Below are 15,846 nucleotides of genomic sequence, written 5' to 3'. Positions count from 1 at the left end.
GATGTTAGGAGCCCTTTGTAGAGCCTCTGGCACAGAGCCCAACCCTACCTATCTGCACAGCTATTTACATGGCAATCCAGCTGCTCAGTTTCTCTCCTTTTTCTCTCCTGCTCTCAAACCCTCCCTTTCCTTTTGCCCTCTCATTCTGCCCGCGTCTATACATTTACATCCCCTCGCTTTCCCTGCCCCCCTTTCCTCCCCTCCCCTCACATTTTGAAATCAAATACCTGCCCTCGTATAAACTTTGATCAATCAAACGTACAAATTTGTTTAGCTGAGGAGACAGTGACATACTGACGCAGGTTCGCTCACGCAGAGATGAAAAAGGCCAGGCGTCCCATATCTCAGAATATCTCGGGGGTGACGCAAACCTTTACCCACACACTTTATATTTAGTTGGTCGCTTTCACAGAAAAGCCAAATATATCCACCTCCCCGAAAAACTTTACCTGCTATGTTGACTTATAGTCCTCTAGTCCAAGCAGATGTGGGAGAGACGGATTTATAATGAGAATCATTCCTGGAATCGGAGTTTTTGTTTGCTTTCTCACTAATCTTGTGAGGCGATATAAAATGCCTTCCACTTCTTGCATAGCTAGAGGAAAGCCATTTGTAAAGTGAGTTATTCAGCTTAATTTAACTCATCTGTAAAGTTGGAGCTTTTTAAGGGACCGTGCCCAAATGACTGCAGAGAGTGGGGCCTCGATAACTTCACTCTTCACTAATAGTGAAGTATTATTTACACTAAGTAAATGGACTAATTCTTATTGAGTTCTTTCTCTACTTTGCCTTAGCACTCAAAGCACCCCCAACCTGTCACGTCAGATGGGCCTGCCCCTCCCTGAGTCTTGGTTCTGCCATAGGGTTCTTCCTGTTGAAAGGGAGTTTTTCCTTCCCACCTTTGCCAAGTGCTTGGAGCCATCTGATGCTTGGTGTTTTCTCTGTATTATTCAAGTCTTTAAATGACAATATATAGTGCCTTGAGCCAACTGTTACTGAGGTTCGGGACTATATAAATAAAACTAAGCCAAATGACACTATATTGCCTAAGTATTGAACTTAAGTGACGGCCCATTCTTAATCCATAGGGTTTAATACGATGTTAACCCGCCTTTTGCAGCTATAGCAGCTTCAACTTGTCTGGGAAGTCTTTCCACGAGGTTTAGCAGTGTGTTTATTTGAATCTTTGACCATTCTTCCAGAAGCACATTCGTGAGGTCAGACACTGGTGTTGGATGAGAAGGCCTGGCTCTCAGTCTTTGCTCTAATTCGTCCCACAGGTGTTCTATCAGGTTGAAGTCAGGACTGTGTAGGCCAGTTAAGTTCTTCTACACCAAACTCGCTCATCCATGTCTTTATGGACCTTGCTTTGTGCACTGGTGTGCAGTCATGTTGGAACTGGAAGGGACCATTCCCAAACTGTTTCCACAAAGTTGGGAGCATGAAGTTGCCTAAAGTGTCTTGGCATGCTAAAGCATTTAGAGTTCCTTTCACTGGAACTAAAGAGCCTCGTGTATCAGATTGCCCGATGAAGTCTGATTCGTCACTCCAGAGAACACGTCTCCACTGCTCTAGGTGTAGAGCAGTTTGCTTTACACCACTGCATCCAACCTTTTGCATTGTGTTCAGTGATATGAGACTTGGACTAAGCTGCTCAGCCATGGAAACCCATTCATTAAGTTCTCTATGCACCGTTCTTGAGCTAATCTGCAGGCCACATGAATTTTGGAGGCCTGTAGCTGTTGACTCTGCAGAAAGTTGGTGATCTCTGTGCACTATGTACCTCAGCATCTGCTGACCTCACTCACTGATTTTACGTGGCCTACCACTTCATGGCTGAGTTGATGTTGTTCCCAATCGCTTCCACTTACCACACTGGAATTCACTGGAGTTCCTGAGAACGACCCATTCTTTCACAAATGTTTGTAGGAGCAGTCTGCATGCCAAGGTGCTTGATTTATACACCAGGGAATAAGCATATGCCACTTATTCATCTATCTATGCTTAAGTGCATTCACACCAAAAAATGCGTAGAGAGGCATGCAGCCACCAACCCTCTGATTAGTAGGTGACCTGCTCTACTTCCTGAGCCACAGCGACCCTGAAATGCATTAGCAGTTGAGGACGGTTGCACAAATATTAACATATTAGTAAAACAGTTCTCATGCAACATTCAGTTAGCAAAATTTTGACAGGGGTGGAGAAATGTCCAAACTTTCTTTTATGCCTTGTAGCTCACAAGAGTTGAAAAAAAAAAGAAATCTGTGGTGACAAAAGTTTAGAGACACATCCCTGTAATTCAGATGCATAGCCCTCCCTCCTTTCTTCCCCCTTCTTTCCCCCCTCTTATTAGTTGTTCTACAGTCAAACATTGCGAGACACAGTGAAACAAGCGTGGACAGATTCCATTCATTCAACCAGAACTGACTCCTAAGTGTGCTTTCTTTGTGTGGCTCTGTCATTTAACTGCATTTATGTCATTTTCTTATTCCTTAAGGTTTAGTAACAGTCACAGTGACTTAAACGATGCAAAGCAGCGCAAAGAGGTTTCTCGCTCTGGGAGGGATCTGGTGCTCATTAACATCAGCTCGGTGGCAGCATTATCATAAGATGATAATTAGACAAGCAGCCTTCATGTAAATGAAAGGAAATGAAATCAAAGTCCACCGGGGCCCTGAAGCTGGCCGGCTTGTCAGTAGAGGGTGCTGATGCTTCCCTCCCTCTCAGAGCTTCAGCCAACATCTCAGATTGCCTCAGAATCATGCAATGTCACGCTATGACAAATGGAGATACATTAGTTAATTAAAGTGGGGAGTTCAGAGCAGGGTGATGCAGGTCGTCTCTCTTTTCTCGCTTTCATTCTTAAACATTCCTCCTTCGTGTCACGATGCAAAAGCGGAGCCGGGTCCAACTCTCCGACTCCCCTGGCGTGATTGGTCGAGTTCTTTCTCAGTTTCTGTAATCAAGGCCGCTTCAGTTTCTGACGTAGTTTTCATTGTTATTCTCCCGTCTGTTGTTGGGTTGGTTGTTGACTTAAGCGAACACTTAGATCTGCTATATTTGTAGGGGTAATTTAGTGTCTGAGTGATTTACAGTTCAGGCTGATTGTGCGAGCCTGCGCCTCAGAACGCACCATTTGTGGACCAAATAAGATTATCACAAGGCATGTCTTTTGCGTGCTCATCGGCATTAAACAGTTTCTCCCCAAGAGAGGTTTTAATTGACTTCAAGTGATTTTTGGCAAATGAGAAAACGCCAGAGGAACTAATGGGGGCAGCGGGTTCATTGTTGATGATTTGTATTGGGAGGTTAAAATGGAAAAGAGAACTCACAAACTCACTGTTTTCATCTGAAGCCTTCAGGTTCTCCGTCTTTGATGTTGCGGGGGTGAATAGTTGTTAGGTTGAGACAGTCTCTCCGCTGCCAGAAACAAGGCTGGAGGCTGAGACAGGTGCACCATGTTCATCACATCCTGATGGAGGAGACTGAGGGCCAAGATGTTGTTCTCAACATATTGGAAGTGTTTGTTAACAGATGGAGACATGTGCTGGCAAACGTTACCTCACTTTGACCAGAAAGAGGGGAGAGAGAGCAGGGACGGGGTAGAAAGCAACATCTAATTTCCAACGGCACGAAGGACGCTGGGATACAAAGACGGGGAAAGAGGAAGATAAGAGAGAAATCAATCAAAAATTTAATTTGAGCATTTGTCCAAACCCTACGGCTGAAGATAATATATAACACCGAGCACACAAAAAACAAATCTTTATGTGCTTCAACTGTCAATCCAGTCTGAGAGAAAATGGTTGAGACTTTGTTTATTCCCAGGTTTCGGCCATAATCTCCAGCTGCAAATTGTGCAAAACCACAAGCAGGTTAAAGGATTTTCCCTCAGGAAGTCTTTCTTTTTAATCCAATGTCTGTCATACTTTTCAAGCAATGTTTTAGCCACATATGTTCCTCCGCAGCCCACTCCTCTATCTGTGTTTGTATCACAGCTTTATTTCTCTTGTAAGGTCATGCAGCTACAGCTGGCATCAATATGGCAAAGCTTTTTTCTGTCTGAGCCCAGCGCTGGAAAGTTATGTTCATCGGGCTAATCAGTTTAAAAGATAATGAAAACAGAGATTGTTTACAGAGATTAGGCCCTTGGAAATGGAGTAATCAGTGCTTTTGAAAGGGCACTGACAGCGGCGGGGCTCTATTTCTTGTCTGTAGAAAGCGAGCAACGCCGCTGTACCTCCCCATCTCTAACAAGCTCTCTGAGCCCTGATGTCATCACAGATAGAAGATAGAGTACCTTATCCTCCGCTGCTCTCCATTTGCTCGTCTTTGCTGGAATGAAATTACTCAACGCTTAACAGACGGGGCACCTGTCAGCCAGATGTGTTTGAGTAATGAATAAAGAATAGGATGAAGTAAGCGTTTTGACAAAAAATGTCCAGAGAAAAATTAATCACGGGCTTAATTTTTTCTTCTCAGCCCCATTGTTTAATACGCTGTTATGATTTATGTGGCAATAGATTGATTTATTTCAGGGCTGGAGGCTGGATTTTTTTAGGAGAGTCACCGATTCGAAGTTGAGCCGAAGCTCTAGAAATAGTTGTAACATTTCACGCTTTTATATGCATATGGATTATGCACTTACGCTGATTTAATCCATGTTAGACTGAGGCCAACTATTGTCATTTTCTTTCTTTCTTTCTTTCTTTTTTTTGGCTCAAGTGTTCAGTCCAGTTCACATTTTATTCATCGGAGAGACACATGGGGCCCTGATTTAATTGGGGAGGGGTTCCCTCATAAGAGGCAAAAGCCATGAAAATAATTATCAGTATCTCAGATCTCATCCACTGAAGGGGGGGAACATATGTTTAGGATTTGGACTTACAGGGTTGCCCCCTTTACCAGCCAAATACAACTTGTATCCTGGCTGCTTAGTGTATGTATTTATCAACATTTTATGAGAGAGAGACCAAAAAAAAAAGAAGATTTACGGGGGAGATACATGGTAGGGGTTTTGTCCAAGAAGATAGTAGGTCTGATGTGCCAGGACAAGAGGTAGAGCAGCTTGTTTTGGCTCAAGATTTAATGCAACATTTGGCTGTTCTCAAGCCTTTCCTCCTGGGAAGAAGAACCAGATCCCTGCTTGAAACCTTACATTTATTTTTTCTTCAGTTTTTATAATTCAGCATCATGGAGGACACAGACAGAAAACACGTGTATTTGGTGGCTTTCCTCGCCCTGTGACTTATCAGGAATACTTTAGGGAAAAGATGTTTCTGGAGAGGAGAGGATGGGTGTGAATCTTTTGTCTCAGCCTGAGTCCGCTCTTGGCCACAACACGCTGTCAGTTGAGCAGCCCGGGGAGGCTAAGCCCTGTTCCTCCACCTCTGACCAATGGCTCTGGCATCCTCCGCTCTGGCACGGTGACGTCCTGGGGGAATCTTTTTTCTGATCAGAATACGTGGCGGAAAGCTCCTATAAAGTCCCACAAAACAGTGAAACAGAGAAACCTTGGACTGAGCTGCAGAGGCGAGGGGGACCGATCACCATAAAAATGCAATTTATCTTTTATTCTGCTTGGTCACATTGTCCTGCTTTCCCTTGAAGTTAGTTTTCTGTACTTCAACAAAGAGCAGGAGTTATCTTTTTTCCCGTTGCTGCTTCTGCTGTCACATTTTGAACCATTTTGGAAGAGTAATGTTGGGGGTTTGCAAAGCACTGAATGCATTCTAGTGGTATCCATTAGTGTAATGCTGGCTGTTGATTCTGAAGGAGACCCTGACAGTGTACTTGACAAACAGTCGGCTGATCCATTTCCTTCGCAAAGGAGAATGACAGGGGGACTGCCTCTGCTGTGAGTGGCCCCACTGTGCGCCTATAAGCGCCGAGAGTTGGGTGGTCTGTCCATCAGCGGCAGATCTGGGGTTAGGCCTGAGAAAAGCAGCTCACCCATATCACTTTCAAAGCATGAAACCCTAAGCGCTGACCGCGCTCTGCTCACTGCAGCCTTTTACACACAAAGACACCTGTTGTTCCACTCTCATACAAAGGCTTAATCAATCTAGGTGTTTGCAGTCAAACAAACACAAATGCCATGTTGCATTTAGTTTGTAAATTTTATGTGATTTTTTTAAAAAAAGCAAAAAAAAGAGCTGTTTTGCACTTGGCCGGCTGAATTGTCTAGATGCCAAAGCACTGATTACTCAAAATCACAAAAGTTCAGACGTTGTAAACTTGTGAAAGTATGTGAAACAGATATGATTTCCCACGCCCCATCAATCAGAAGCAAAATGAGTGCGACAGTAAAGCAGTGCTAAGCTGTAGGTGGCCTCTAGTAAGGTAATAAATAAAGCGGAAACGTCACCCTGGAGGACAACAGGATGTACTTGTTGGACTTTTGTGCAGCTCCAACTGAAAAGGTCTTTCAAAACTTCCAAGCTTCTCCGTCCCTTCAGTCCACAGAGATCGTACTAAGAATAACAACCAGCAAACGTTTTGGATCCCGCCAAACGGATCGATTTGACCCATATTTGCTGTGACAAACCGAAATGTCTGAGTCTCCAAACAAGCGGAGGTGAGGTTTGCTCGAGAAACTCTAGGGTGTGCTTCTCTGCTGCCAGCATTTATGAGAAAGGCTGTTTTGGTAATTTCATCAGTTTTGTTTGGGCAACAGTGATTGATTGTGTTTCTATTCTGAGGAACAGTAAGTCAGGGCCAGCAATTACATTATTTCATGTAATTTAATGAACTGATTTGGTTCAAATTAAACACTTGCACACTATAAATACCACTGTGACGTTTAGGTATTTTGTAGAAACACTTTCTTCCACTCTCCAAAAGTTGATTCTGTTCATCTGGACGTAGCGTTTTGTGGGAGAAACGTTTCGTCACTCATCCAAGTGACTTCTTCAGTCTCAGCTGACTGCAGGTTTCCCCAAATCAATGGAGTCAAGGAGGCCGTTTACGTGAAAAGGGAAAGACCATCTCTGAATCGAGGAGGGGGCCTAAGGGTACATCTTTCGCCATCTTACAATGCTGTGATTGCAGCCATTCCCCAACTCTCTGTGAATGGGACTCATGGCCATTGATCAGTGGTCTTTGATCAATGGGTTTTGGTCAGTGGTTGTTGATCAATGGTGATGAGAATTTGCATAATTATGATTAAGGAACTGACCTCCCAGTCCATTGTTCCTTCAGTGGGCTGGTTTCAGTCATTATGCAAATGTACTGTTTATAAGGTTGGGGAAACCTGCAGTCAGCTGAGACTGAAGAAGTCACTTGGATGAGTGACGAAAAGTTTCCTGGATGATTGAGAATGCATCAAGACTTTCTTCCACTGGAAATATTTATCTCAATAAAACAGGAAGTTGTAATTACAGAAGGTATAATTAAACTTTTACTCATATTTTTTGCCCCCTTGTGGCTGACATGAAGCTTCAACGAAAACAGCAACGAGAGTGAGGCAGCAACACTGATAACTGATAACTAAGAGATGAGGTTTTAAATATGAAGCATTAAACAGTTTAAGTGAAATGGCCTTGGAGTTTTTCTTGTTTAGTTTACAATGAGAGGCTCATTTCACTCCCGCCGGCTGTTTATCTGATGCGATTTAATCTAGTCGTTAAACAGCGGACAATTAAGATTGCTGAAGAAAGATGGGATTGGTCTCTACCTAAATCTTTCCAGTAGGGCAGAGGCAGATATGAATAGCGGTGGTAATTTGATGAGGCACTGCCTCTCTTTGGGATCACACACTGAGAGGAGGCTTTGTTTACGTGCCAAATGGATTTATGGAATCAAATAGAAGTTTTCATTTCCTTGTTTGGGTCGACGTGTAGGGGATTAGAAAGAGAAAGAAAAATGTGGGCAAAGATAAAAGTAGTTATTAGACACACGGTGGTAGAACAATGACTCTTTGGTTTATTCTGATTTTCCATTTCACTTTGAACGGCGTCTTTGTGGTGAACTTCCAGTTTGGTTCGGGCTGGATTTGTTCACAAAGTTTAGTAAATGCCGTAGGAATCTAAAAAGCTAATTTGTTTTTTGGTTTCTAACTGAAAGTGTAATTTAGTACATTTATTTACACAGGCAAGAAAACAATAAAAGACATAATACATTACAGATTAGGCTGGCAAGAGATGGAAAGAATGAAAACAAAGTGAGCTTTTCAGGAGATCTTACAAAAATAAATGCAATGAACAATAAAAAGTTATTGAGAAAATTCACAATATGCTTTCATTTTTATTGTTTTCAGAGAAATGAGGCAGGAATTCAGCACTGAAACATTGTGTTCCTTCCTGGTCGTGAACGGAGGTGTCTGCCACACGTTAGGTGAATTTGTTTACACTACACTATATCACACACTGCGTCCCCCCCTTCCATTTATACCATTAAAATCAATTAAATGAAAATGAATGAATACATTATTTTGCAAATGTTATTGTAATATTGTCATGGTCCTTTGATCTTGGAGCCAGAGTTTTGTATTTTTCTTAGAACAGCGTTTCCTGTTTTGCTTCTTTATATTTATATATTTCAGGTTTTGGTTCTGTTCATGGTTTTGGTTGGAGTTCCTGTGTTTTGTTGTTGCGTCAAGTCTCCATCAGGGATGTTCCTTGGTTTTGTTATTTCCTGCTTTACTTTGGTAACCTTGGTCATGTGCATCTCGTGGGGTTTTTCACTTTACTTCCCTTGTTTTGTCTTGTCGTTCATGACTAGCTTCAGCTTCGTTCTCCTTCTGTCTCAGTTTCCCCTTTGTTTGTCCTTTGTTGAGTCATGCCAGCATAGCTGTGCTCTCTCTGGTGTTTCCCCAGTGATTCCTTGTGGGGTTTGTTTCTGGTTTGCAAGTAGGCTCAACTTTATGTTCACTTCAATCTAGTGTGTTCTGCATTTGAATCTGCACGCACCCACCACACTCCGCACAGTAAAACCTATCCATCCATCCACCCACCCATCCATCCATCCATCCATCCATCCACCCACCCATCCATCCATCCAGCCATCCATCCATCCATCCACCCATCCACCCATCCATCCATCCATCATTTTCTGCCAGCTCTGGGTCGCAGGAGCAACAGTCTAAGCAGAGATGCCCAGACTTCCCTCGCAGAGCGGTCTCCTCCAGTTTTCTGAGGAGCACACAGGGGCATTCCCAAGCCAGCTTAAACATGTAATCTCTCCAGTGTCACATGGTTCAGCCTGTCATGTACTCTTGGATAATTCCAAAACAACTATCCGAGGAGTTACTTGTGAGTTGTCCTACTACCATGCCCAAGTCACCTCAACTGGACCCTTTCTAATATAGAGACGTATTGGGTCTACTCAAATGAACAACCCTGTTACTAAGAGAGACCCAGCCATCCTACAGAGGAAGGTCATTTTCACACTTGTGTCTACAATTTAATTTTTTTTGTTATTTTGCACAGCTTTTGTCCAAAGGTGAGCCTACACAATCTTCCACTCCATTCTCCCCCTCACTCATGAGCAAGACACTGAGGTACCTAAACTCCACTTGGGGCACCAACTTCTCTCCACTTGTGTGCCTGTATGACACCAAGAGGTATGTTGTCAAAGCCAATTTGCTGCTGACAGGAATACTAACCCTGCATGACGGGCCAGACTAAGAATAATAATAACCCTATGAAGAAAAGGATCAGTGTTACTGAAGAACCAAGACTGGCAGAAAACCTGAGGGTCAGCACCTAGCATCCAGGGCTTAACCCATAGGGATCTGGCTGGTCCTACACCAAAACACAGTCTTGCCCCACTGTAGCCCCACACCTGGAGGAGGGGTTGTAGGCTAGAGACCCTAGCAGTCAGATCCCTGGTTGCCAAAAGTAGCTGTAATAATAGATTAAAAAAGGCCATGATATCTTGTGGTATTTATTCATAGTTTATTCAAGTTCTGCTTTGTTTTTTAAGCTAACAACTACTACTACTTTGGGTGTCAATATAGTTTACCAGATTTAGCAAGTGACCTGTATGTCATAAGACTATAGCAGAGGGCTGCTTGAATACAACCGTTTACTGGGTGTCTTCCACAATCCTTGTTATAATAAAGGCTAAAAGCTGACTTTATCTGACTGCTGGGTCCAACAACATATTAAAAACGCAGACATGAGGTTGTATTAGTGTTCTCTTTAAACCTAGCATATTTTCCCTAAATGTCCATCTATTTAACTTGGATGTGATCAGTCTGCGATTCTAGTAGTCAAATATTTTGGATGGTAAAGTACAGAATATCAGTTTTAAATAGAACTGCCCTCTTGGCCCTGTCTCTGTAGTTAAGTCTTGTTCATATCTTCTTTTGTTTTACAATGCAGCACTTCATCAAACCCGGACTCTGTCTGCCCTTTGTGGTTCAGGGTGCACAGGTTCAAATCTGTCAGTGGGATAAGACAGCAGACAGCTTTTTCAAACAATCTCATTCTATTTTGAGCCATAGAGATTAGGTACACGTGTATGATATCTGCTTTGTGTTTGCTTGTGTGTATGTGTTTATATTGTTTTTCCAAAACTTGAAAAGAGCAGTCGAATCCACAAGTGGTTTGGTCTCTCTCCATCCTTCACTTGTTCTGAAAGTCTGACAGCATCCCTCTAAAATCCTCTGATATCATGAACTTTCTTTTGCGTTTCCAAAAACCTTAAACAAATCAACACAGAGTACACAACATCAACTCCATGCCAAGCTCTCCATAGTGAATACGAGACACTGCTGGCTATTGCAAACCAAAACAGTAACTTCATGGGTGAAAAATGGAACAATTTGTCATGGCATTGTGTGTATTTTGACTTTAAACTTGCTCGTATTGGCTTTTGCGTGTGAGGCACAAGTGAGGTTATTAATTATCATGGTCCCTCAGCTCTAGTAAAGGCAACAGCTGCATTTCATAGAGGCAGCAGGCAGCTTTGTATATAAAGAGAGAGACAGAAATAGACCTTTGTGCCTCAGAGTGATGTGTTACTCACAAAATGCCGTTTCATCAGAGAGCTCAAGCAACTGAAGAAAAGAGCAAAGTGAATGTGTGCATGGGTGTGTGAGGGTACAGAGTTAATTGTATCACTTAGACCTGGTAGGATTTTTTTTTAGTTCAGTAGCTAGTTAGCTAATTGAGTTAACAAAACTATCTTATAATGAGTTTTTTCACCATAGACAGAAACTACATAACATCGTGGGCTTTATGGATCTTATTCTGATTTTCTTATTCAGTCAATGCAAGGAAACCTAGAAGACAAACCATTTTAGCACAACTTTTATTGAAGTGAGCAGGTGCCGTCTTTGAGTTTTGAACTCAGATCTCTAACACATGAAAACATGTATTAACATGCTCATTTGTTCCTTTGTTCATTTTTGCACTTATTTATTGTCAGCAGATTAGACATGCAACATCTCCGGACAGCTGACAGCAAGCTAGCTAAAAACTAATAGCTAGTTATAAGCTAACATTATTCTTAGGTTTGAGTGTACGAAAAATCAAACTTTCCCTGTGACAAACAGTTTGGTTACATTCTGGTCCAACAAAACTACATCCACTTCAAAGACAGTTTCACTAACCCCAGCTAACAGTAGCAAACAGGGGCTAGTTAACAGAAACAAACATAAGCTAACAGCGGCAAAAACAGCAGCACTTCCTGACATTTGAGGATATCAAATGTCAACGTGTGTCATAGTTTAGAAGTGAGCATCTCTGTTTCCTTTCATGAAGTACAGCCTCCTCAAGAATAAATAAGAGTAAAGAGTAAACAAGAGTAAATAAAGGTGACACTTCTTACCTAGCATTGACAGCTGAGGTAAACAGTGGACTGACAGTTTTTCACAGATATAGGAAAAAAGAGTGTGTCTAAATTTAATGTTTTTGATCTTTCTTTGCTGACTAAAACATATTTGCCCAATGGTACCCACTGTAGCTCACATTATGGACTTGAATGGGAAGCAATACACTACCAATACCCATTGGTGCAATACACTAAAATTTAGCAGTGAAAACAATGTAACATTAAAACAAAGAGACAGCTTCTCCATGTACACTATCCAGTTACTTAAATAGGTGCTATTACTAGGGATGGGTACCGGTATCCGGTGCCATGACATAAACGGTAGTAACCAGACCGAAAAGCAGCGCACATTTCGGTGCTTTATTTCGGCGCTTTTTTCCCCCTGAGCTGTGATACACTTTAGATTCCAGCCAATCATTTTACGTTTCCGAGGATAGTAGGCGGGCCCAGGTACGTACGTTCTTTTAGAGCTACAGATTAAAAATGCCCAAGGCAAAGCGGTCAAAAGTCTGGCTGTACTTCACAGCAAAAGATGCGAACTCAGCAGCCTGCAACAAGTGCTTTAAGGTGATACTGTGTAAAGGAGGTAACACTTCGAATCTGATGAAACACCTGGCGACTCATAGCGTTTTTTTTAAAAGCCGAGAAATGCACCGTATTTGATAGCTTGCTGCGAGACCTCACACCGTGCACATTTACTGCGGGTGGGTTGCCTGTTATCAGTCCCGGAGTTAGCAACATCCCCCAAAAACCCGAAGAGGAGAGTCCTGGCCCCTAGCCCTGCCAGTGTAGCAGAAATGATGACGGATGATGATGGCAGCAGCAGCCGTTCTTCTCTGCGTGAGTAGCTTAATGTTGTTCGTGTGTAATTTACGTTGAGTAGGCTAACCACGTTATTAAATTAACGCATGTAAGGGCCCTATGAGCCCTTCAATGTCTCTTTCTCATTGGAGGCTTATAAGAAGCTTCTAGAAGAGTTCCTCCAATTCTCCATATACGAGATTGATTATATGAACTACAAACACCGTAGTAGTTACATGCGGCTGTCTTCTTGTTTGATGGCAGATACTCCCTTCACCCTGGCCAAAAAGGCTAAAATGACCAAAGAAAAAGTGGGAAATAGTTAAACATGACAGGTTTTTGGACAAAGTTGGTGTCCCCCCCCCCCCATTGATTAAGCACTGCTTCCAGCCAAGAGTGATACCATAAATCCCCTATAGCTGCAGAAAAGGCTAACATTGTTATCTTTTTACAAAAAAACAGCTGAACATGAGAGGTTTTTGGACAAAGTTTGTGTTCTTCGTTCTTTAAGCACCAGTTCCAGCACTGTTTAAGCACCGGCACCGTTTCAAAGTACCGGTTTGGTACTGGTATCGGATAAAACCCAAACGATACCCATCCCTAGCTATTACATGGTCTGATACTTTTGGCGGGATGGATCGATGCTTTCCTGTTGTTTATACCAAAGTGAGACTCTACCATCTGAATCTTGCAGCAGAAATTGAGACTTATTAGACCTGGCAACATCTATTGTCCAGTTTTGGTGAGCTGGTGTAAATTGTAGCCTCCTTTTCCTTCATTCCTGCTGATAGAAGTGGCACCCAGTGTTGTCTTCTGCTGCTGTAGCCCATTTGCTTTGAGATTCAATTTGTTTTTGCGTTCAAAGATGCTCTTCTGCATACCTTGGTTGCAATGAATGGTTACCATTGTCTTCCTATCATTTCTAATAGTCTATCCATTCTCCTCTGACTTGAGTGACTGCCACTTGTGATTGACTGACTAGATGTTTGTGTTAATGAACAGCTGAACAGCTGTACCTTATAAAGGGATTGTATATTGCACTGTAGGTAATCCTTGCAGTTAGTATTACTACTTGTTCCGGTTTATAAAGGGTTTACAAGATACATAATAATAATAATAATGATAATCTGGAGTGTAAAATTTTCCAAAATTCACTAAGGATCAGGACAGAGCTAGTCTGCCAATAAATATCTAGCAGTGTAGTCGTGATCACATTTTTTTTTTTTTTTTTTACCCACACATAGCCTGTAACCCAGTGGTTCTTAACCTTGTTGGAGGTACCGAACCCCACCAGTTTAATATGCGCATTCACCGAACCCCTCTTTAGTGAAAAATATATATATATTTTTTTCAAATTCAAGACATAGATATGTTTTTTACTGGTGCACAAAATGAGCCGTGCATGAACATCACCTTGTTCAAAGAACAAAACCAACACAATGCATGAACTTACAACAAATTACATACCTGCAAATCAGTGTGACTTCTGCTGTTGCCTTTGAGAGACCAGTTCAGATATGCGTGGCTTCACCTTGGCAAGTGCCAGTCTCATGTCATTTTCACAGAAAAGTCTGTTCCTTTTCTTTGTTTTTATGTCCAGCATCGTCGAAAAGGATTGCTCGCAAAGATATGTTGTAACAAATGGTATAAAAAAATCCAGGGCTTTCTTAGCAATAATTGGATACTTGTCCATTTGTCGACACCAAAACGTTGAGAGCGTTGTTGTTCTGAAGAGTTGCTGTTGAACCTGGCTCTGCTGAATTTCAATGATTTCGTCAAGGTATTCATCATTGACATCTGCTGTCTCAACAGCAAACGTGAACGGCTGTCTCACCCATGCTGGATATGACTCTCTTGTAGGGAAATATCTGTCGAGAGACTTTGCAAGCTCATCTAAGTGCGTTGCAATTGTTTGCTTCAGTTCCGTGGATACAGAAATATCTCCGATTCCAGACACATCTTCGACCTTACTTACACAGTTGTCCAGAAGGGGGAAGTTTGCAAAGTTGTTGTTCTCTGTTCGTCGTTTCCATAACGTTAGCTTTTTTTGAAAAGTGTGGTGCATCGGCTTTTACTAGCGCACCAAAACCAGAGTTTCTTCCCAGCATGACTGGAGCTCCGTCCGTACAAACTGCAGAAACCATGTCCCATGAAAGATTGTTGTCTCTGAAGAAGTCATCCACAAGCTTCTTCACATCGGCTGCCTTAGTTGTTGTTGTAAGAGGCTTACAAAATAAAAAATCTTCTTTTATCATGTCATCTTTCACATAGCGCACAAAAACAGTAAACTGGCTTAGATTAGCAACGTCTGTGCTCTCATCGAGCTGAAGGCTGAATTTTGCCGGGCTTGAAATCAGATCGGCGACTACTTGAGCCAAGATGTCTTTACTCATGTCTTCTATTCTGTCGCTGACGGTGTCATTTGAAAGAGGAATTTGTGATAATTTACCTTCGGCCGCTGTTCCGAGTATCAGATTTGCCATCTTTAACGCGGCTGGTTTCACGAGTGTTTCACCAATGGTGTGTGGCTTGCCCTGCTTTGCGATCAGGTAAGCAACTTCGTACGATGCTGTGAGGATCGGTTTGCTAACGGGTACAAATCCAAGAGCAGGCAGAGTGGGCCTTTCATCGAATCTGGCTCTCTTCACCTTGAATTCAGCAAGTGTTGTGTTCTTGTATTCCCCGTCTCCATGCAGCTTCAAGAAGTGTTCCTTTAGTTTTGCCGGTGCGAGACTAGAGTTGCTCAACTTGGCGTTGCAAATCATGCAGATGGGACGCTCACTCCCATCACGTTCCGTGATACATGTGAATCCATATTGCACATATTCGTCCGACCACTTTCTTCTTTTGCCCGACATAGTTAGTATGGATTAAAATGTTTTTAAAAAAAATCACACGAAGTACTACCACGACATTCACACGTTGACTACTGCGCGCGCTACATTCCCTGCAGCCCTGATTGGCCAAGCAGTGTAGCATGATCGTCTGCAGCCAGTGATGGCCAGAAGGGGGCGTGTCATCACAAATTTACACGATAATTCGGGTGTGGCTGGACCTCTGCGACCTCCGCGGTGGAGGCTCTGCCGAACCCCTGAGACCGACTCACCGAACCCCTAGGGTTCGATCGAACCCAGGTTAAGAACCACTGCTGTAACCCAAACATAATGATGTGCCCCTTATTGTTAGCAGTGATGCTAAGTAACTTTACTAGTTACCCTAAAATACTAATAAACAGTGGATGACTTTACCAGGCTGTGGGAAACAGAG

The 15,846-nt window shown here is 42.6% G+C and overlaps 1 protein-coding gene across 1 annotated transcript; it reads right to left on the bottom strand.

Annotated features, from left to right (window-relative positions):
- Positions 1-14,546: 14,546 nt before the first annotated feature.
- On the bottom strand, positions 14,547-15,437 carry LOC148106129 (protein FAM200C-like). The gene has a single exon (XM_087851800.1). The coding sequence runs from the start codon at positions 15,435-15,437 to the stop codon at positions 14,547-14,549; it is 891 nt and encodes a 296-aa protein (XP_087707926.1).
- Positions 15,438-15,846: the final 409 nt, after the last annotated feature.

The sequence above is a fragment of the Neolamprologus brichardi genome, chromosome 2 (assembly GCF_056152115.1).
Source record: "Neolamprologus brichardi isolate AB-2024 chromosome 2, ASM5615211v1, whole genome shotgun sequence".
Taxonomy (NCBI): domain Eukaryota; kingdom Metazoa; phylum Chordata; class Actinopteri; order Cichliformes; family Cichlidae; genus Neolamprologus; species Neolamprologus brichardi.
Note: the sequence above shows the minus strand (reverse complement) of the source record. Positions and strands in the feature narration are given on the sequence as shown.